A 17,078-nucleotide genomic window follows, 5' to 3' on the forward strand; every position below is an offset into this window, starting at 1 on the left:
GGCAGGCACCATGAAACTTCTTTGGGGAGCTCATGGGATAAACCATTTGGTTGCCACTCCTTAGCACCATCAAACGAATGGCCTAGTGGAGAAGTTTAATGGAACTTTGGGGGCCATGATATGTAAATTTGTGAATGAGCACTCCAATGATTGGGACCTAGTGTTGCAGTAGTTGCTCTTTGCCTACAGGGCTGTACCACATCCCAGTTTGGGATTTTCACCCTTTGAACTTGTTTATGGCCATGAAGATAAAGGGCCATTACAGTTGGTGAAGCAGCAATGGGAGGGGGTTACAGCTTCTCCAGGAACGAACATTTTGGACTTTGTAACCAACCTGCAAAACACCCTCAAAAACTTTCTAGCCCTTGCTCGAGAAAACCTACAGGGTACTCAACAAGAGCAAAAGGCCTGGTATGATGAACATGCCAGAGAGCGTTCCTTCAGAGGAGGTGACCAAGTCATGGTCCTGAAAGCGCTCCAGGCCAATAAGATGGAAATGTTGTGGGAGGGGCCATTTATGGACCAAGAGTGCCTGGGAGCTGTTAATTACCTCATGGCATTCCCAAAATCTAAAGTATACCATATTAATTCTCTAAAGCCCTTTTATTCCTGAGAAATCAAGATTCTCCAGTTTACAGCCCAGGAGAGGGATGACGCTGAGTGGCCTGAAGGAGTCCACTATGAAGGAAAAAGCAATGGTGGCGTAGAAGAGGTGAGCCTTTTCATAACCCTTGGGCATAAGCAGCGACAGCAAATCCAGCAGCTGTGCACCAACTTCACGCCAATATTTTCAGCCACCCTGGGACAGAGAGAACAGGCGTACCACTCCATTGACACAGGTGATGCTCACCCATCACCTACGGTTGGCTCCTCAAGCCAAAACTGCAGTAGAAAGGGAGATCAAGGACATGTTACAGATGGGTGTAATCCGCCCCTCTGAGAGTCCATGGGCATCTCCACTGGATCTGGTTTCCAAACCAGACAGGGAAATCCACTTTTGCGTGGACTACTATAAGCTAAATGCTGTAACTTGCCCAGAAAACTATCCAATGCCAGGCACAGATGAGATATTGGAGAAACTGGGACGTGCCCAGTTCATCCCCACCTTAGACTGGGGTACTGACAAGTGCCGCTAGATGACCCAGCAAAGAAAATGTCAGCTTTCATCACCCATGTAGGTCTGTATGAATTTAATGTAATCCCTTTCGGACTGCATAATGCATCCACCACCTTCCAGAGACTGGTAGATAACCTTCTGGCTGGATTTGGGGAATTTGCAGTCGCCTACCTTGATGATGTGGCTATATTCTCAGATTCATGGGCAGAACACCTGGAACACCTTCAAGCTGTCTTCCAGCGCACAAGGGAATCCGGATTAACAGTTAAGGCCAAGAAATGTCAAATAGGCCTAAACAGGGTTACCTACCTTGGACACTAGGTGGGTCAAGGAACTATCAACCTCCTAGAGGCTAAAGTAAATGCTATCCAAAATTGGCCTGTCCCTAAGTCAAAGAAGGAGGTCCAATCCTTCTTGGGCTTGGCAGGGTAATATCGACGGTTTGTACCACACTACAGCCAAATTGCCACCCCACTAACACACCTAACCAGGAAAAAACCACCAAATGCAGTTCAATGGACTGAAGAGTGTCAGGAAGCCTTTAATCAGTTTAAGGTGGCCCTTACGTCTGACCCTGTACTAAGGGACCCAGGCTTCGACCAACCTTTTGTCATAACCACAGACGCGTCCGAGCATGGTGTAGGAGCAGTTTTAATGCAGGAAGGACCAGATCAACAATTCCATCCTGGTGTGTTCCTCAGCAAAAAACTTTCTGAGAAGGACAGCTACTGGTCAGTCTCAGAAAAAGAATGTTACACCATTGTGTATGCTCTGGAGAAGCTAAACCCATACATTTGGGGACAGCATTTTCACCTGCAGACTGACCATGCTGCACTGAAGTGGCTTCACACAGTCAAAGAAACTAACAAAAACTTCTTCGGTGGAGTTTAGCTCTTCAAGACTTTGATTTTGAAATACAACTCATTTCAGGAGCCTCTAACGCAGTGGCTGATGCACTGTCCTGGGAAGGTTTCCCAGAATCAGACGGGTGAAAATTTCCCTGTATTCTAAGTCACTGTAGTCCTTGAAATGTGAAAAATACTATTTAGATCTTCATGTAATTATTAGTAAAATTAGAGGTGCATGTATCTGTCATAAACATACAGCGAAGGGTAGCATAAAATCCTTCCTGGGTAGCTGTACTGACTCTTTACCTGTAAGGGGTAAGAAGCTCAAATAACCTAGTTGGCACCTGACCAAACGGGCCAATGAGCAAAGAAGATACTTTCAAATCGGGGGAGGGGGGATGTTTTGTTTGTGCTCTCTTTGTTTGTTCCCTCTCGGGACGAAGAGAGAGACCAAGCAGGTAAACCAACTCCTAAAAAGATCCTGAAATGATACATCTAAAATTACAGAAATTGTAAGTAATAGCAAGGAAATGCGTTAGATTATCTTTTGTTTTTAGCTTGTGAATTTTCCCTATGCTAAGAGGGAGGTTTATTCCTGCTTTTGTACCTTTGAAGTTGAGCCTAGAGGGGAATCCTCTGTGGTTTAAATCTTTTTATTACCCTATAAAAAGTACTTTCCATCCTGATTTTTGCAGGTGTGATTCTTTTACCTTTTTTTAAAATAAAATTCTTCTTTTAAGAACCTGATTGATTTTCAGTGTCCTAAAAACCAAGGGGTTTGGTCTGTGCTCACATTATAACCAATTGCTGAGGATATTATTCTCAATCCTCCCCAGGAAAGGGAGTGAAGAGGCTTGGGGGAATATTTTAGGGAAATAGGGACTCCAAGTGGCCCTTTTCCTGAATTTTTGTCTAAATCACTTGGTGATGGCAGCAGTACCATCCAAGGACAAGGAAAGGATTTGTGCCTGGGGGAAGTTTTTAACCTAAGCTTGTAGAAATAAGCTTATGGGGTCTTTCATGCGGGTCCCCTCATCTGTACCCCAGAGTTCAGAGTGGGGAGGGAACCCTGACAGTATCTTATTAACTCTGTTTCCTAGACCTCCAGGAAGGAATCCCAGCCGGTGTGGACCCGACCTGAACCAGGCTGGCCAGCACTGTCTGTGATTTGGGGGCCTGTAATAAATGAAAGGCGGGGGGTAGCTCCCTTTTATGGACACCCAGCCAGCCAGTTAGCTATAAACTCTCTCTCTTAGTAGCTGTTCTCTACTTGCTTTACCTGTAAAGGGTTAAAAAGTCCATAGGTAAAAGGAAGGGAGTCAGCACCTGACCAAAAGAGCCAATGGGAAGGCTAGAACTTTTTAAAATTGGGAAAAAACTTCCCCTTTGTCTGTCTGTATTGTTCTCCCAGAGAGCAGAGACAGGGCTGGAACTATGCTGTAAGAGCTTGAGCCAGGTATGAAAAATCACTAAATCATACCTAGAAACTACTCATTTGGAACCCCAGATATGTAAGTAGATCAGGAAATGTCTAGGGAAACGCAATTAGGTTTATCTCTTTTATTTCTTTATGGCTTGTGGACTCCTCTGTGCTTACCCCAGGTGCTTTTGTTTTGTTTGTAACCTTTAAGCTGGACCTCAAGAAAGCTAAGGGAGTAGCTATAATTTTTTGTATTTGCTCTTAATTTTTGTATTTGCTCTTTTAAAATCTAGCAATAGCCTGAGCTTTTAGATGTCTTTTTTTTCTTTCTTTATTTTAAATAAAGTTTACCTTTTTTAAGAACAGGATTGGAGTGTTGTGTCTTAAGAGGTGTGTGCACATGTTGTTTAATTAGCTGGTGGCAACAGCTGATTTCCTTTGTTTTCTTTGTCAGCTCTCCCCCGGAGGGGTGTGTGTGAAAGGGCTTAAGGGTACCCCATAGAAAGGAATTCCCAAGTGCGCCTTCCTGGATTCTCAAAGGGGTTTTTGCACTTGGGTGGTGGCAGCATCTACCCATCCAAGGTCAGAGAAAAGCTGTAACCTTGGGAGTTTAATACAAGCCTGGAGTGGCCAGTGCTAATTTTTAGAATCCTTGCAGGCCCCCACCCTCTGCCCTCGAAGTGCCAGAGTGGGGACTCAGCCTTGACAGGATGGCTGAAGCTTTTTTTTTAAAAGGTAAATGAGGTGCTGGGCCAGGCCCCTCTCCACTGGAATGGAATATAATTCCCCTCCTTGGAATTAGACCTGGACACTAGAATTAGTATCCCTACCCTTGAGACCTTTAAAACAGGTTGTGTCCTGTGGCTGGTGCAGAACTTGGACCACTGAGTTCCTCCCCAGAGAGGGCTCTATATTTCAGTGGGTGGGTGAAGAAGGCTTTACCATAGACCTCAGTCCTAAGATAGGAGGATCTACACCAGGGATCTCAAACTCAAATCACCACAAAAGCCACATGAGGATGAGTACATTGGCCTGAGGGCCGCATCACTGAAACCTTTTCATACAACGATACAAAAGTATAGTCAAAAATAAAAAAATGAAGAGTAATATTGTATGCTATTAAAAGTCAATGTATTAACTTTTTAAAAACTGTAATGCAAAAAGTCAGTGCTAATTTTGACAGTCGTTTCATTTTTGGCCACTTAGCTGGCAGCGTTTTGCATCAACCAGAGCATCAATATTAGCTTTGATATCCTGAGACGAAACCAATCTCAGTGTTGCTTGGAAATGTTCATCAGTGAACCTTGACCTTAACACAGCTTTGTTAATCTCCATGGAGGAGAAAAACTTTTCACATATATATGTACTTCCAAACGTTGCCATTACCCTTGCGAAAGCAGAGGGAGCTGTCTTGGGGTCTGATGGGCTAAAAGCCATTGGCCATGAGCATGCGTTGAACCTCACAGAAGGCAGCTGGCAGCACCTTTCAGCCTCAGGTCACAGCAAGGGGCTGGGACGCAAGTTTTGAATCCCCCTCCTTTGGGTCATCTCTCTGTTAGAACTTCCTTTGTGCGGAGCTGAGATGCCTGCTTCTCCCACTGACAGCAGTGGGATCTCAGGGTGCTTAGCACCTTTCAGAGCAGGCTCTGATAGCACGAGCACTGCAACAAAGCCCTGAAGCCAAGGGGAATGACAGGTATGATTCAAATCACGCCACAGATGCCCAAATAAACAACCCCCTCTCCCAGACTGCTCCAAGTTAATCCCCCCTCTGCGTCTTCCTGTGCATCCTGGCTCCTGGGTATCTCTGCTAGACTGTAAGCTGTTGGAGGTCTTACCAAGCACACTAATGAAAAGAGGGGTGTTACCATAGCCACTAGAGGTATCTAGCTGCACAGAAAGCAGAGGGGCAGGGAAGCATGTGGCTTGGAAAGCCCTCCCACCCCAGTTTGTAAATCGTACTTGTTTCCAGGAGAGGAGCGAGGAGTTGGGCCTGTTTTCAAATGTGAAAACTCTGTGATGCGCTGAGAAACTAGCGAGAAACTGGGCTGGCTGAGAAAAAACACAACCCTCCCCCCATCAGCCCAGCATGGTAATACAGCCTCGGCAGCCCCCACGGATCCCCTGCCCCGCCTGTTGCTCTCCCTCCCTTCTGCTGCTCCCAGCTCTACTTAGCCCTGCTGCAGCCCACATGCATTTCATAGAATCATAGAATATCAGGGTGGGAAGGGACCTCAGGAGGTCATCTAGTCCAACCCCCTGCTCAAAGCAGGACCAATCCCCAATCAAATCATCCCAGCCAGGGCTTTGTCAAGCCTGACCTTAAAAACTTCATTTGTGTGTGGCCAGACGGGGGCAGCCACGCGTTGCCCCACGCTCTCACCACTCCACTTGAGCGGCTTGGCATGAGTTGGCAGCCTGGCGCTAGGCAGGCGGAGGAGGAAGCCCCCGGGACTGGGGGGAGGGAGGGAGGAGCCTGGGCTTGTTCTGCCCTCTGGTTTCTTCACTTCTAGCGACACTTCAGTACATGCCCCACCCCTTCCCCGCCCCCATTCCAACCCCTTCCCCAAAGTCCCCGCCCCAACTCCACCGTCTCCCTGCCCCAATCCAACCCCTTCCCCAAATCCCTCCCCGTCCTCCTCCCTTCCCCGCCTCCTCCTCTGAGCGCGCTGCGTCCCCACTCCTCCCCACTGCCTCCTGGAAAGCCCTAAGCACCTCCAAACAGCTGTTTGGTGGCGGGAAGCGCTGGGAGGTAGGCAGAGGAGTGGGGACGTGGCATGCTCGGGGGGGGGGGACGAGGAGGGGGAGCAGGGAGTGAGGGGCAGAGTGGGGGAGTTGGCGCCTATGGCGGGCTGCAGGAAATAAGTCTGTGGGCCGCATGTTTGAGACCCTTGATCTACACCCTTAGCTGGGGAATGTCCATGAATCCTAGCTCCTTCTCTAAAAGACTCTGTCTTTCTCTTTCCATGTAGAATTTCCTCCAAGACGGTGCCTATTTTCCTGAAGGATTCCAGCACCACCTGGGAAGTCCTGGCTGTGAGCCTTTCAGAGACCAAAGGTGAGGAACACTACGAGCTCTCCAAAGAACAGGCAGAAAACCTAATGGGGAAAAGACCCCAGGCCACAATGGGCCTTGGAAACATCACAGTGAGATGGAACAATTGAGGAGACGACAAACACATTTCAGGACTAAAGTATAAGCTCCCCTGTCTCTGATCCTGGGTCTTTCCCCATTGCAGGGCTCTGTGTGGCTGACCCCTATGAGATAAAAGTAATGAAAGGTTTTTTCATCGACCTCCAGCTGCCCTACTCTGTAGTGAGGAATGAGGATGTGGAAATCCGGGCTATTATCTACAACTATTGGGACCAAAACATTAAGGTAAGCTCACTGCCTCATGGGGCTCTGCAATTGACCTGAGGTGTCAAGTCTTTGACAGACAGCCAAACCAACACAAAATTGTGGAAGGCTTGTTCTTCTAGGGCCTGATCCCTTTGGGGCGGACACCCTTGTCTCCCATTGACCTTGTTGAGTGCTCAGCACCTTGGAGGATCAGGGCTATGGAATCCACCCAGTTAAGACCATAAAAGCGGCCATACTGGGTCAGACCAGTGGTCCATCTAGCCCAGTATCCTGTCTTCTGACAGCGACCAATGCCAGGTGCTGCAGAGGGAATGAAAGGAACAAGTAATCATCAAGTGATCCATCCCTTCTTCTTTGAGTGCTTGTTCATATCCACTCCAATTAGGTGTGCGCGCGCATCACGTGCACGGACATCAGAAACTTTTCCCCTTAGCAGCTTCCATTGGGATGGCAGAGGAGCCCCCTCGGGTGGCTCCTTATGGCTCTGTATATAGTACCCTGCCTGCCCGACCCCCCGCCTTCAATTCCTTCTTACTGTCCATGGTGGCGTTGGAACATGGTCTCTCGCTGACAAGTGATCCCTTAGCAATCTAATTTTACCAGTTAGATAATTTGTTGTTAGATAGTTAATAAATTAGTTAGGTACAGCTTAGTTAGAGATGACTGGGATTTAGTTGCATCCATCAGCCTTGGGCTGCGGGGCATGACGCAAGCCCAGGGGTTTAAAGGTTATGCTACCTGCCGCAAGTCTATGCCCAGCAGCGACCCACACGACTCCAACCTTAGGTGTCTGGGGGAGGCACACCAGGCTGAGCCCTGCAAAATTTGCAAGGCCTTTAAGGCCCGGACGAAGAAAGAAAGAGACTTTCGTCTTAAGCAGATGCTCATGGAGGCCGCGTTACAACCAGTGACCCCAGACCACCTGGTACCGGGCCCGAGCTCCTCAGTGAGAAGTGCCCCGGCATCAGTGCGCAATTCAGCACCGGGCTCGAGAGATCCCTGGTACCATAAATCCCTGGCACCGAGACAAGCTGACCAGCTCTGGCACCTCTCAAGCTCCCCAGCACCGGCCAAGTGCCATAAGAAAGGGGAAAGAGGACGCTCCCCTCAAAGAGTGACCAAGACACTCAGAGAGGCTCCCGCAACTCAGAGACAGGACTCTGTTTCCCATCAGGTGCCGGCACCGCAGGCATCATTGAGTCCGGTGCCCAGCAACTTCGGCACAGACCAGTGTCTAGAGGAGGTCTTGGAACCCCCCTCCACACCAGACACATTTGAGGCTGCAAAAGGACCTCATTGAACTGTCGACACCCAATCCCCTCCCATGCAGGGAGAAGCCTCTGGCACCACCCAGACAGGTGCCGTCCAGAGGGAAACCAGCAATGGTGTGCCGCTCGAGGTCACCAATCTGGCATCGCTCACGGCACCGCTCCCATTTGAGCTCGCCACAGTGCCGCTCCCCAGCACCGACAACCCCACGTGAGGTTATGGCACCAGATGAAGAAGCACCCTCGGCGCCCCCACCGAGGACCCAGCACTGCTCCATGTCACCCTCGGTCACTCGGCACCAAAACATGGTACCAGCCACTTCCCCGGCACTGTATGCTCTAAGGCGGTGCAGGTCTCGGGCTAGCTGGTACCGCTCACTATCCCAATCCTCTCAGCAGCGGTCCATGGCCCGCACCTCTCGGCACACCACAGTGGCGCAAGGATCATTGACACCACCTTGGTCCTCCCCTTCAGCCTCCTCAGACCCTGAGGCCAACTCAGGCCGCTCTAGTTATAGCAGGCACCAGACCAAGAGCAGTAGAGAGTCCCACACAGCCTGGCAGCTGCAGTGGCTGCCTCCAGAGCAATGGCCCTTTTGGACGCCATGAGCCTATCACCAACAACAGGGCACATTTTCTAGAGCCTCCAGATTGGTGCACTCAATGCGACGCCACTCAAGGTCACCATATAAACACACCTTGAGGGCAAGAGAGGCCACACTCTCTAGACAGACCTCAGACCCCCCAAAGCAGCTGACAGAGACAACTCTGTTGCCTGCACCGCTACTGAGAGGCACAACCCCAAGGCTTTAGGAGGCACAGTCTGCCTCTCAAGAGGTGACAGCCTTGACAGGCCCCAACATGGCCCAGGACTATGGGGGATTACAGGAGGGTCAGGACGATGGCAACCACCCTCAGCTGGTCGATTCGGCTGACTCTGCAGCCAGAACCATATCATCAGGAGTGGTCATGAGGAGTTCAGCATGGCTACAGGTGTCAGGCCTCCCTCCCGAGGTCCAAAACACACTGCAATACCTCCCTTTCGAAGACTCTGGCCTCTTTTCAGAGCAAACGGACTCCAGGCTGCATAGCCTCGAGGATTCCAGGGCTACAGTGAAATCCCTGGGAATGCATACACCAGCAACCCAGAGGAAGCCCTTCAGGCCTCAATCTCCACAGCAGAGGCCATACTAAACTCACCCCAGACGAGACCCCCACCGCAGGTGAGACAGCAATAATAGACGCAGACGGTCGAACAATGCGTCTAACCAAGGCCCAGATAATCCCCAGCCAGGAAACAAGCCAGGGTTTTGATGGCACGCATGAGGACAGCCTACCAATCCCATCCCAGGATCCCTCCTCACAGTTTTTAAACCAGCTATTCCGCTTCTACCACGCGTGGTCCTGTATAACATCTGACCGCTGGGTCCTACACATGGTACAGGTGGGATACTCCCTCAAGTTCCCCTCCTTTCCTCCCTCCCACCCCTCTTCCCCATCCCTCTTCAGGGACCTGTCTCACAAGCAACTCCTTATGCAGGAGGTATGATCGCTCGTCGATATTGGGGCGGTGGAGGAGGTTCCCCAGGAGCTAAGGGGAAAGGGATTTTACTCCTGTTATCCAGCCTGGCAAATCAGAGAGTCTCTGTGTTGGTGGCTGGACCAACCAGGCATCTGTGCAGGAGTCCCCTTCACCACAACCCAACCTTCACTGACATTAGTAACAGATGCGTCAGATCTGGGTTGGGGTGCACACCTAGGGGAACTGAGAACACAGGGTCTGTGGACGCAGGATGAGATACCCCTCCATAACAACCTGAAGGTGCTCAGAGCGGTTTGTCTGGCCTGTCAAACCTTTCATAGAATCATAGAATATTAGGGTTGGAAGAGACCTCAGGAGGTCATCTAGTCCAGTCTACTCAAAGCAGGACCAATACCAAATAAATCATCCCAGCCCGGGCTTTGTCAAGCCGGGTCTTAAAAACCTCTAAGGATGGAGATTCCACCACCTCCCTAGGTAACCCATTCCAGTGCTTCACCACCCTCCTCATGAAATAGTGTTTCCTAATATCCAACCTAGACCTCCCCCACTGCAACTTGAGACCATTGCTTCTTGTTCTGTCATCTGCCACCACTGAGAAGAGCCTAGCTCCATCCTCTTTGGAACCCCCTTTCAGGTAGTTGAAGGCTGCTATCAAATCCCCCCTCACTCTTCTCTTCTGCAGACTAAATAACCCCCGTTCCCTCAGCCTCTCCTCATAAGTCATGTGTTCCAGTCCCCTAATCATTTTTGTTGCCCTCCGCTGGACTCTCTTTAATTTGTCCACATCCCTTCTGTAGTGGGGGGACAAAAACTGGACACAATACTCCAGGGGTGGCCTCACCAGTGCCAAATAGAGGGGAATAATCACTTCCCTCGATCTGCTGGAAATGCTCTTACTAATACAGCCCAATAGGCCGTTGGCCATCTTGGCAACAAGGACACACTGCTGACTCATATCCAGCTTCTCATCCACTGTAATCCCCAGATCCTTTTCTGCAGAATGCTGCTTAGCCAGTCGGTCCCCAGCCTGTAGTCGTGCATGGGATTCTTCTGTCCTAAGTGCAGGACTCTGCACTTCTCCTTGTTGAACTTCATCAGATTTCTTTTGGCCCAATCCTCCAATTTGTCTAGGTTACTCTGGACCCTATCCCTATCCTCCAGCATATCTACCTCTCCCCCCCCAGCTTAATGTCATCTGCAAACTTGCTGAGGGTGCAATCCACACCATCCTCCAGATCATTAATAAAGATGTTGAACAAAACTGGCCCCAGGACCAACCCCTGGGGCACTCCGCTTGATACTGCTGCCAATTAGATATCAAGCCGTTAATCACTACCCATTGAGCCCGACAATCTAGCCAGCTTTCTGTCAACTTTATAGTCCATTCATCCAATCCATACTTCTTTAACTTGGTGGCAAGAATACTGTGGGAGACCGTATCAAAAACTTTGCTAAAGTCAAGATTTATCACATCCACCACTTTTCCCATATCCACACAGCCAGTTATTTCATCATAGAAGGCAATCTGGTTGGTCAGGCATGCCTTGCCCTTGTTGAATCCATGTTGACTGTTCCTGATCACCTTCCTCTCCTCCAAGTGCTTCAAAATGCATTCCTTGAGGACCTGCTCCATGATTTTGCCGGGGAGTGAAGTGAGGCTGACCGGTCTGTAGTTCCCTGGGTTCTCTTTCTTCCCTTTTTAAAATATGGGCACTATATTTGCCTTTTTCCAAGCATCCGGGACCTCCCCCAATTGCCACATGGACTTGTGCACATCCAGCTTTTCTAAATAGTCCTTAACCTGTTCTTTCACCACTGAGGGCTGCTCACCCCCGCCACATACTGTGTTGCCCAGTGGAGCAGTCTGGAAGCTGACCTTGTCTGTGAAGACCAAGGCAAAAAAAGCATTGAGTTACTTCAGCTTTTTCCACATCATGTGTCACTAGGTTGCCTCCCCCATTCTGTAAGAGTCTCAGACTTTCCCTGACCTTCTTCTTGTTGCTAACATACCTGTAGAAACCCTTTTGTTACCCTTCACATCCCTTGCTAGCTGCAACTCCAGTTGTGGCTTGGCCTTCCTGATTACACCTCTGCATGTTCTAGCAATATTTGTATTTGTATATAAGCTCACCGAAGATTTCACTGTTAAACCAAGCTGTTCGCCTGCCATATTTGCTATTCTTTTTGCACATCAGGATGGTTTGTTCCTGTGCCCTCAATAAGGCTTCTTTAAAATACAGCCTCCTGGACTCTTTTCCCCCTCATATTAGCCTCCCAGGGGATCCTGCCCATCAGCTCCCTAGGGGAGTCAAAGTCTGCTTTTCTGAAGTCCAGGATACGTATTTTGCTACTCTCCTTTCTTCCTTTTGTGAGTATCCTGAACTCAGCCGTCTCATGGTCACTGCTGCCTAGGTTGCCACCCACTTCTACTTCCCCTACCAATTCTTCCCTGTTTGTAAGCAGCAGGTCAAGAGGAGCACGGCCCCTAGTTCGTTCCTCCAGCATTTGTACCAGGAAGTTGTCCCCGACACTCTTCAGAAACTTCCTGGATTGTCTGTGCATTGCTGTATTGCTCTCCCAGCAGATGTCAGGGTGATTTAAGTCCCCCATTAGAACCAAGGTCTGTGATCTGGAAACTTCAGTTAGTTGTCCAAAGAAACTTCTGATCCGGTGGTCTATAGCACACACCCACCATGACATCACCCTTGTTGCTTTCACGCCACTTTGCAAGGTCACAGCGTGACAGTCCTGACAGACAACACCACCACCATGTTCTACATAAACAAATAGGGCAGAGCTCGCTTCTCACCCCTCTGATGCGAGGCTCTTCTCCTCTGCAACTTCTGTATAGCCCGGTCCATACAGCTGGAAGCATCCTACCTCCCCAGGGTGAGGAACGAGCTGGCAGATCACCTCAACAGGTCCTACCAAGCTCACGAGTGGTCAGTCCGATCAGATGTCCTGCAGTCAGTTTTCCAAAAGTGGGGTTATCCCCAAGTCAATCTATCTGCCACCAAGGACAACAAACAGTGTCCTCGGTTCTGCTCATTTCAAAACCACAGCCCGGGCTCCATCTCTGACGTGTTCTTAATGCAGTGGGGAGAGGGCCTGAAGTATGCCTTCCCTCCAATCCTGCTGATCCACTGGGTCCTGCTCAAGATACGCAGGGACAGAGCGATGGTGATCCTGCTTGCCCTGTCCTGGCCACATCAGCGCTGGTACACAACACTCCTCAAACTATCAGTAGACGCCCCAATAGCCCTACCCCTCTATCTGGACTTGGTCCTACCCCTCTATCTGGTCCCACTCAGGACCAAGGGTGCCTTCTCCACCCAAACCTACAGTCCCTGCACCCCATGGCTTGGAAGCTCCATGGCTAAACTCGATGGTGAGCCAGTGCTCTCAGCCAGTGAGACAAATACTTCTTGGCTGCAGGAATGCTTCCACAAGGTCAATTTACTTAGCCAAGTGGAAAAGGTTCTCCTGCTGGTGTGAACCCAGATGTCTGTTACCGCTCCAGGTATCTATCCTGGTTATTCTGGACTACATGCTTCACTTCAAGCAACAAGGCCTATCACTTCCATCCATCAGAGTACACCTGGTGGCTATCTCAGCTTTCCATCCAGGGAAATCTGGGCACTCAGTATTCTCAAATCCCATGATGGTGCGTTTCCTCAAGGGATTGGAGAGGGAATACCCTTACTCTCAACCACCAGTACCAACCTGGAATCTGAACCTCTCCAAGCTCATGAGTCCACTGTTTGAGCCACTGGCCACTTGTTCCCGCCTTTACTTTTCATGGCAGGTAGCGTTCTTGGTGGCCATTACATTGGTGAGGAGAGTGTCTTAACTAAAGGCTCTCACCTCCAAACCTCCTTATACGGTGTTTCATAAGGACAAGGTGCAATTTAGACCACACCTTAGATTCCTCCCCAAGGTGGTCTCCCAGTTCCACATGGGACAGGACATTTGTCTGCCTGTGATTTTTCCAAAGCCTCACACGAGCCTGCAGTAGGAGAGCTTGCACACGCTAGATGTTCGAAGAGCCCTAGCGTTCTACGTAGAGCACACGAGGCCTTTTTGCAAATCAACTCAACTGTTCGTAGCCATAGCTGATAGAATGAAGGGCCTTCCAGTATCTTCTCAGCGCATCTCGTCCTGGATCACAGACTGCATTCGCACATGCTATGAGTTGGCTAAGGTCCCAGCTCCTGCAATCACAGCCCATTCGACGAGAGCACAAGCGTCTTTGATCACCTTTCTGGCACGGGTACCCATCCACAAAATCTGCAAAGCAGCTACCTGGTCTTCAGTGCATACGTTTACAGCCCACTATGCCATCAACCAACAGACCAGAGATGATACAGCGATCAGCAGGGCTGTCCTCCAATCAATCATTCCTTGACTCCTACCCACTTCCAATAGTCAGCTTGGAAGTCACCTCACTGGAATGGACATGAACAAGCACTGGAAGAAGAAAAGACGGTTATTTACGTCTGTTAACTATTGTTCTTCGAGATTTGTTGTTCACGTCCATTACAATACCCGCCCCCCCACCCCTCTGTCGGCGTCAATGGCAAGACGGACCCGAAGAGGGGTCAGGCCGGCAGGGTATTATATACAGTGCCATAAGAGCACCACTCTAGGGGGCTCCTCTGCCGTCCCGATGGGAGCTGTTAAGGGAAAAAGTTTCCGATGTCCGTGCATGTGACGTGCCCGCACACCTAATTGTAATAGACGTGAACAACACATCTCGAAGAACAACGGTTACGAGAGGTAAGTAACCATATTCTCTTGCCTATTCCCAGCTTCTGGCAAGATTGTATGATATAGAGGGAGATAAAAAATACCCTTCTGGCTGCCATTCTTCTCTGCCTGGGCCTCAAATCTGTGAGTAGGTACCAGGTTCGGGGCTTTCTGCTGACTCGCACTGGTAGCCAGACCAGGTGGGTCTCATTACTTCCACTCAGGAACACCACAGGCTGAGGGCCTCTCTGAGGCAGGACAGGACTAGAGGGGGTCCTGAAGGGCCTCTCAGGAAGTAGGTCAGGATACAGTCCCATGCTTGTAAGTACAGTTCTGTCTGTTATTTATTAAGATTAAAAGCAAACTCCAGTCAGAGGGTATGTTTTGGATCAGTGCCCTACAGTGTCATGATGTGTAGACTGCCTGTTCGCGAATCTCTGTTCTCTTCTCAGGTCCGGCTAGAGCTGCTGTACAACCCAGTTTTCTGCAGCGCATCCACTTCCAAGGCTAAATACCAGCAGATCCTTGACATCAAAGCCAAGTCCTCCCTGGCCGTGCCATTAGTGATTGTCCCGTTGCAGCTGGGATCTCATGACATTGAGGTCAAGGCAGCGATGTGGGGCAGTTTTGTGTCTGATGGTGTGAAGAAGAAACTGAAGGTTGTGGTGGGTATCAGGTGATGGGGACGTGATGTCTGCTGTAGGGCAAGAGGCTGGAGGCCTGATTGGCTGGCTTCTAGAATCCGTGCTGTTAATTTAACCTGTTAAATTAACACCCCGCATCTCCATCCTCATCCCACTTCCTCCCCTCCCCTGTGGCAACTACAGCAGGGCTGGGGCTGGCTTGGTTATCTTGCACTTGATCCTCTGAGCAGTCATATAAGAGACCTAGGTTCAGTTCCTCAGGCCCAGGGTCTTACTCCTTGAACCAGTGGGTGCTGGAATCAATGCACCCAGGGAGAACCTCATATCGTTCGGCAGAGAGAGCTGAGCAAAGGAGCAGCATTGGTGGGTTGTGAAAGGCATCCCACTGGCCTGCCCCAGGAGATTACTGCAATGCTGGGTGAGAGGAAGATCCTCCACTGAAGATCAGGGAGTAGAAAAGTCCTTCAGGGAGGTCACAGAGCAATGATGGAATGAATTGAGCTTCTCACTTCCTCACCCTGCCAGACTCTGTTGGCCAGATTCATAAGAACATAAGAACGGCCATACTGGGTCAGACCAAAGGTCCATCTAGCCCAGTATCCTGTCTTCCAACTGTTGCCAATGCCAGGTGCCCCAGAGGGAATGAACAGAACAGGTAATCATCAAGTGATCCTTTCCCTGTCACCCATTCCCAACTTCTGGCAAAAAATTCCTGCCGTTCATCTGTGCTGGAATCAGTGGTATTACGCTAAGGATGAATTTGGCCTAGGGACTTCTCCTTGGATGCATCCTAACCAGGATCCAAAACAAAAGGGGATGCTGCGTGAAGTTGAGGTCAGATTCCAGACTTATTGGGACAGAGCCTGATCTCAGTTTCACTTGACCGCTGACTTCCAGTGGAGCCACTGCTGATTCACGCTGATCACAAGATCAGCAAGTCGCTCACCTTTTCCTACTGCTCTTCATTGTCTCTGAACACTACTGTGCTTACTGTGCTCTTGTCATTCCTTTCTAGCCTGAAGGGATAAGGATGACCAAAACAATTACATCTGTCGTATTGGATCCATCTGCGAAAGGAGCAGGTGAGTAGCCGCACTGCTTTGCCTTTACGTGGCGCCTTTCATCCTGAAGGTTTCAAAGAATTCCACAGTCTATATCTAAGTAAGGCCATCTCTGTTTTTGGAGTCCTTGTATCTAACCCAAACCCTTAATTGAATCTGCAGCAAACTTCCCTGAAAAATTCTATCCTGGCTTTCGATTGTGCGTGGGAGATTTCAGAGGGATTGGTTTCATGTTGGCTGAGATGGAGGTCAAAATCAAGCTCATCACGGAAGACTGGAATCAGCAATATGCAGAGCAATTCAGCTGCCACTGAAAAGCAGCCACCTTCGCCTGCCCCATATTCACAGCTTCCTGATTCCCATCTCAGCTTCCCCGTCCCTCCCTTTGCCCTAGCACATCAGTGGATTGTGCAGCGTTCTCTGAGTGTTGTAGAGTATTACTCAAGAACCGGCAGCAAAGCTCAGCCAGCTGGACGGATGGCATTTCACTGTCTCTTCTCTTTGTCCTTCCTTTTCAGGGGGAGTCCAGGAAGTGAGGGTGAAAGCGGCAGATATAGATGACATTGTTCCAGACACAGAATCGGAGACCAAAGTCAGAATCCAAGGCAAGGGCCTCTGATCTGAAAGTGTTTTATGCTTTAGAAACAGAGTGAAGGGAGCAATGAATTCCTTTCTGGTAGCCACACTCGCAGGAGGTAAACCGATTACCCACCTGGTTCTGTTACAACTGTCTACGTGCACTATCGAGCATTAATGGTCAAGATACATCAAAGTCATTGTCGGCGTGTGGCTAAGCAAGGTGCTCAGAGGAGAGACAGGTGCACAGAAATAAGGAGCACCCAGAGAGTAGCCTACGTCTTTGGACAGGATGGCCTTGTGGTTTGAACCCTAGCTTAGTATTTGGGAAGCCTGAGTTCAAGACCTTGCTCTTCCACAGACGTCCCTGATGACTTCAGGCAGCTCCCTTAGCCTGTCTGAGCTTCAGCTCCCCATCTGGAAAATGTGGATAATAGCCCTTCCTTTGCCCCCATTTAGCTCAACCAGCAAGGGCTGTTGCTTTCAGAATAGGA

At 49.6% G+C, this 17,078-nt stretch overlaps 1 protein-coding gene across 1 annotated transcript in view; it reads left to right on the forward strand.

Moving 5' to 3' along the window:
- The window catches only part of LOC102941775 (complement C3), a 90,280-nt gene that overhangs the window by 42,856 nt on the left and 30,346 nt on the right, over positions 1-17,078 (forward strand). The window contains exons 19-23 of the mRNA XM_037887691.2: positions 6,358-6,443; positions 6,625-6,764; positions 14,756-14,968; positions 15,963-16,029; positions 16,527-16,613. Of these exons, the coding sequence (XP_037743619.1) occupies positions 6,358-6,443; positions 6,625-6,764; positions 14,756-14,968; positions 15,963-16,029; positions 16,527-16,613 (593 nt within the window). The remainder of the gene's footprint in view (positions 1-6,357; positions 6,444-6,624; positions 6,765-14,755; positions 14,969-15,962; positions 16,030-16,526; positions 16,614-17,078) is intronic.

Source organism: Chelonia mydas, chromosome 20 (assembly GCF_015237465.2).
Source record: "Chelonia mydas isolate rCheMyd1 chromosome 20, rCheMyd1.pri.v2, whole genome shotgun sequence".
NCBI lineage: Eukaryota > Metazoa > Chordata > Testudines > Cheloniidae > Chelonia > Chelonia mydas.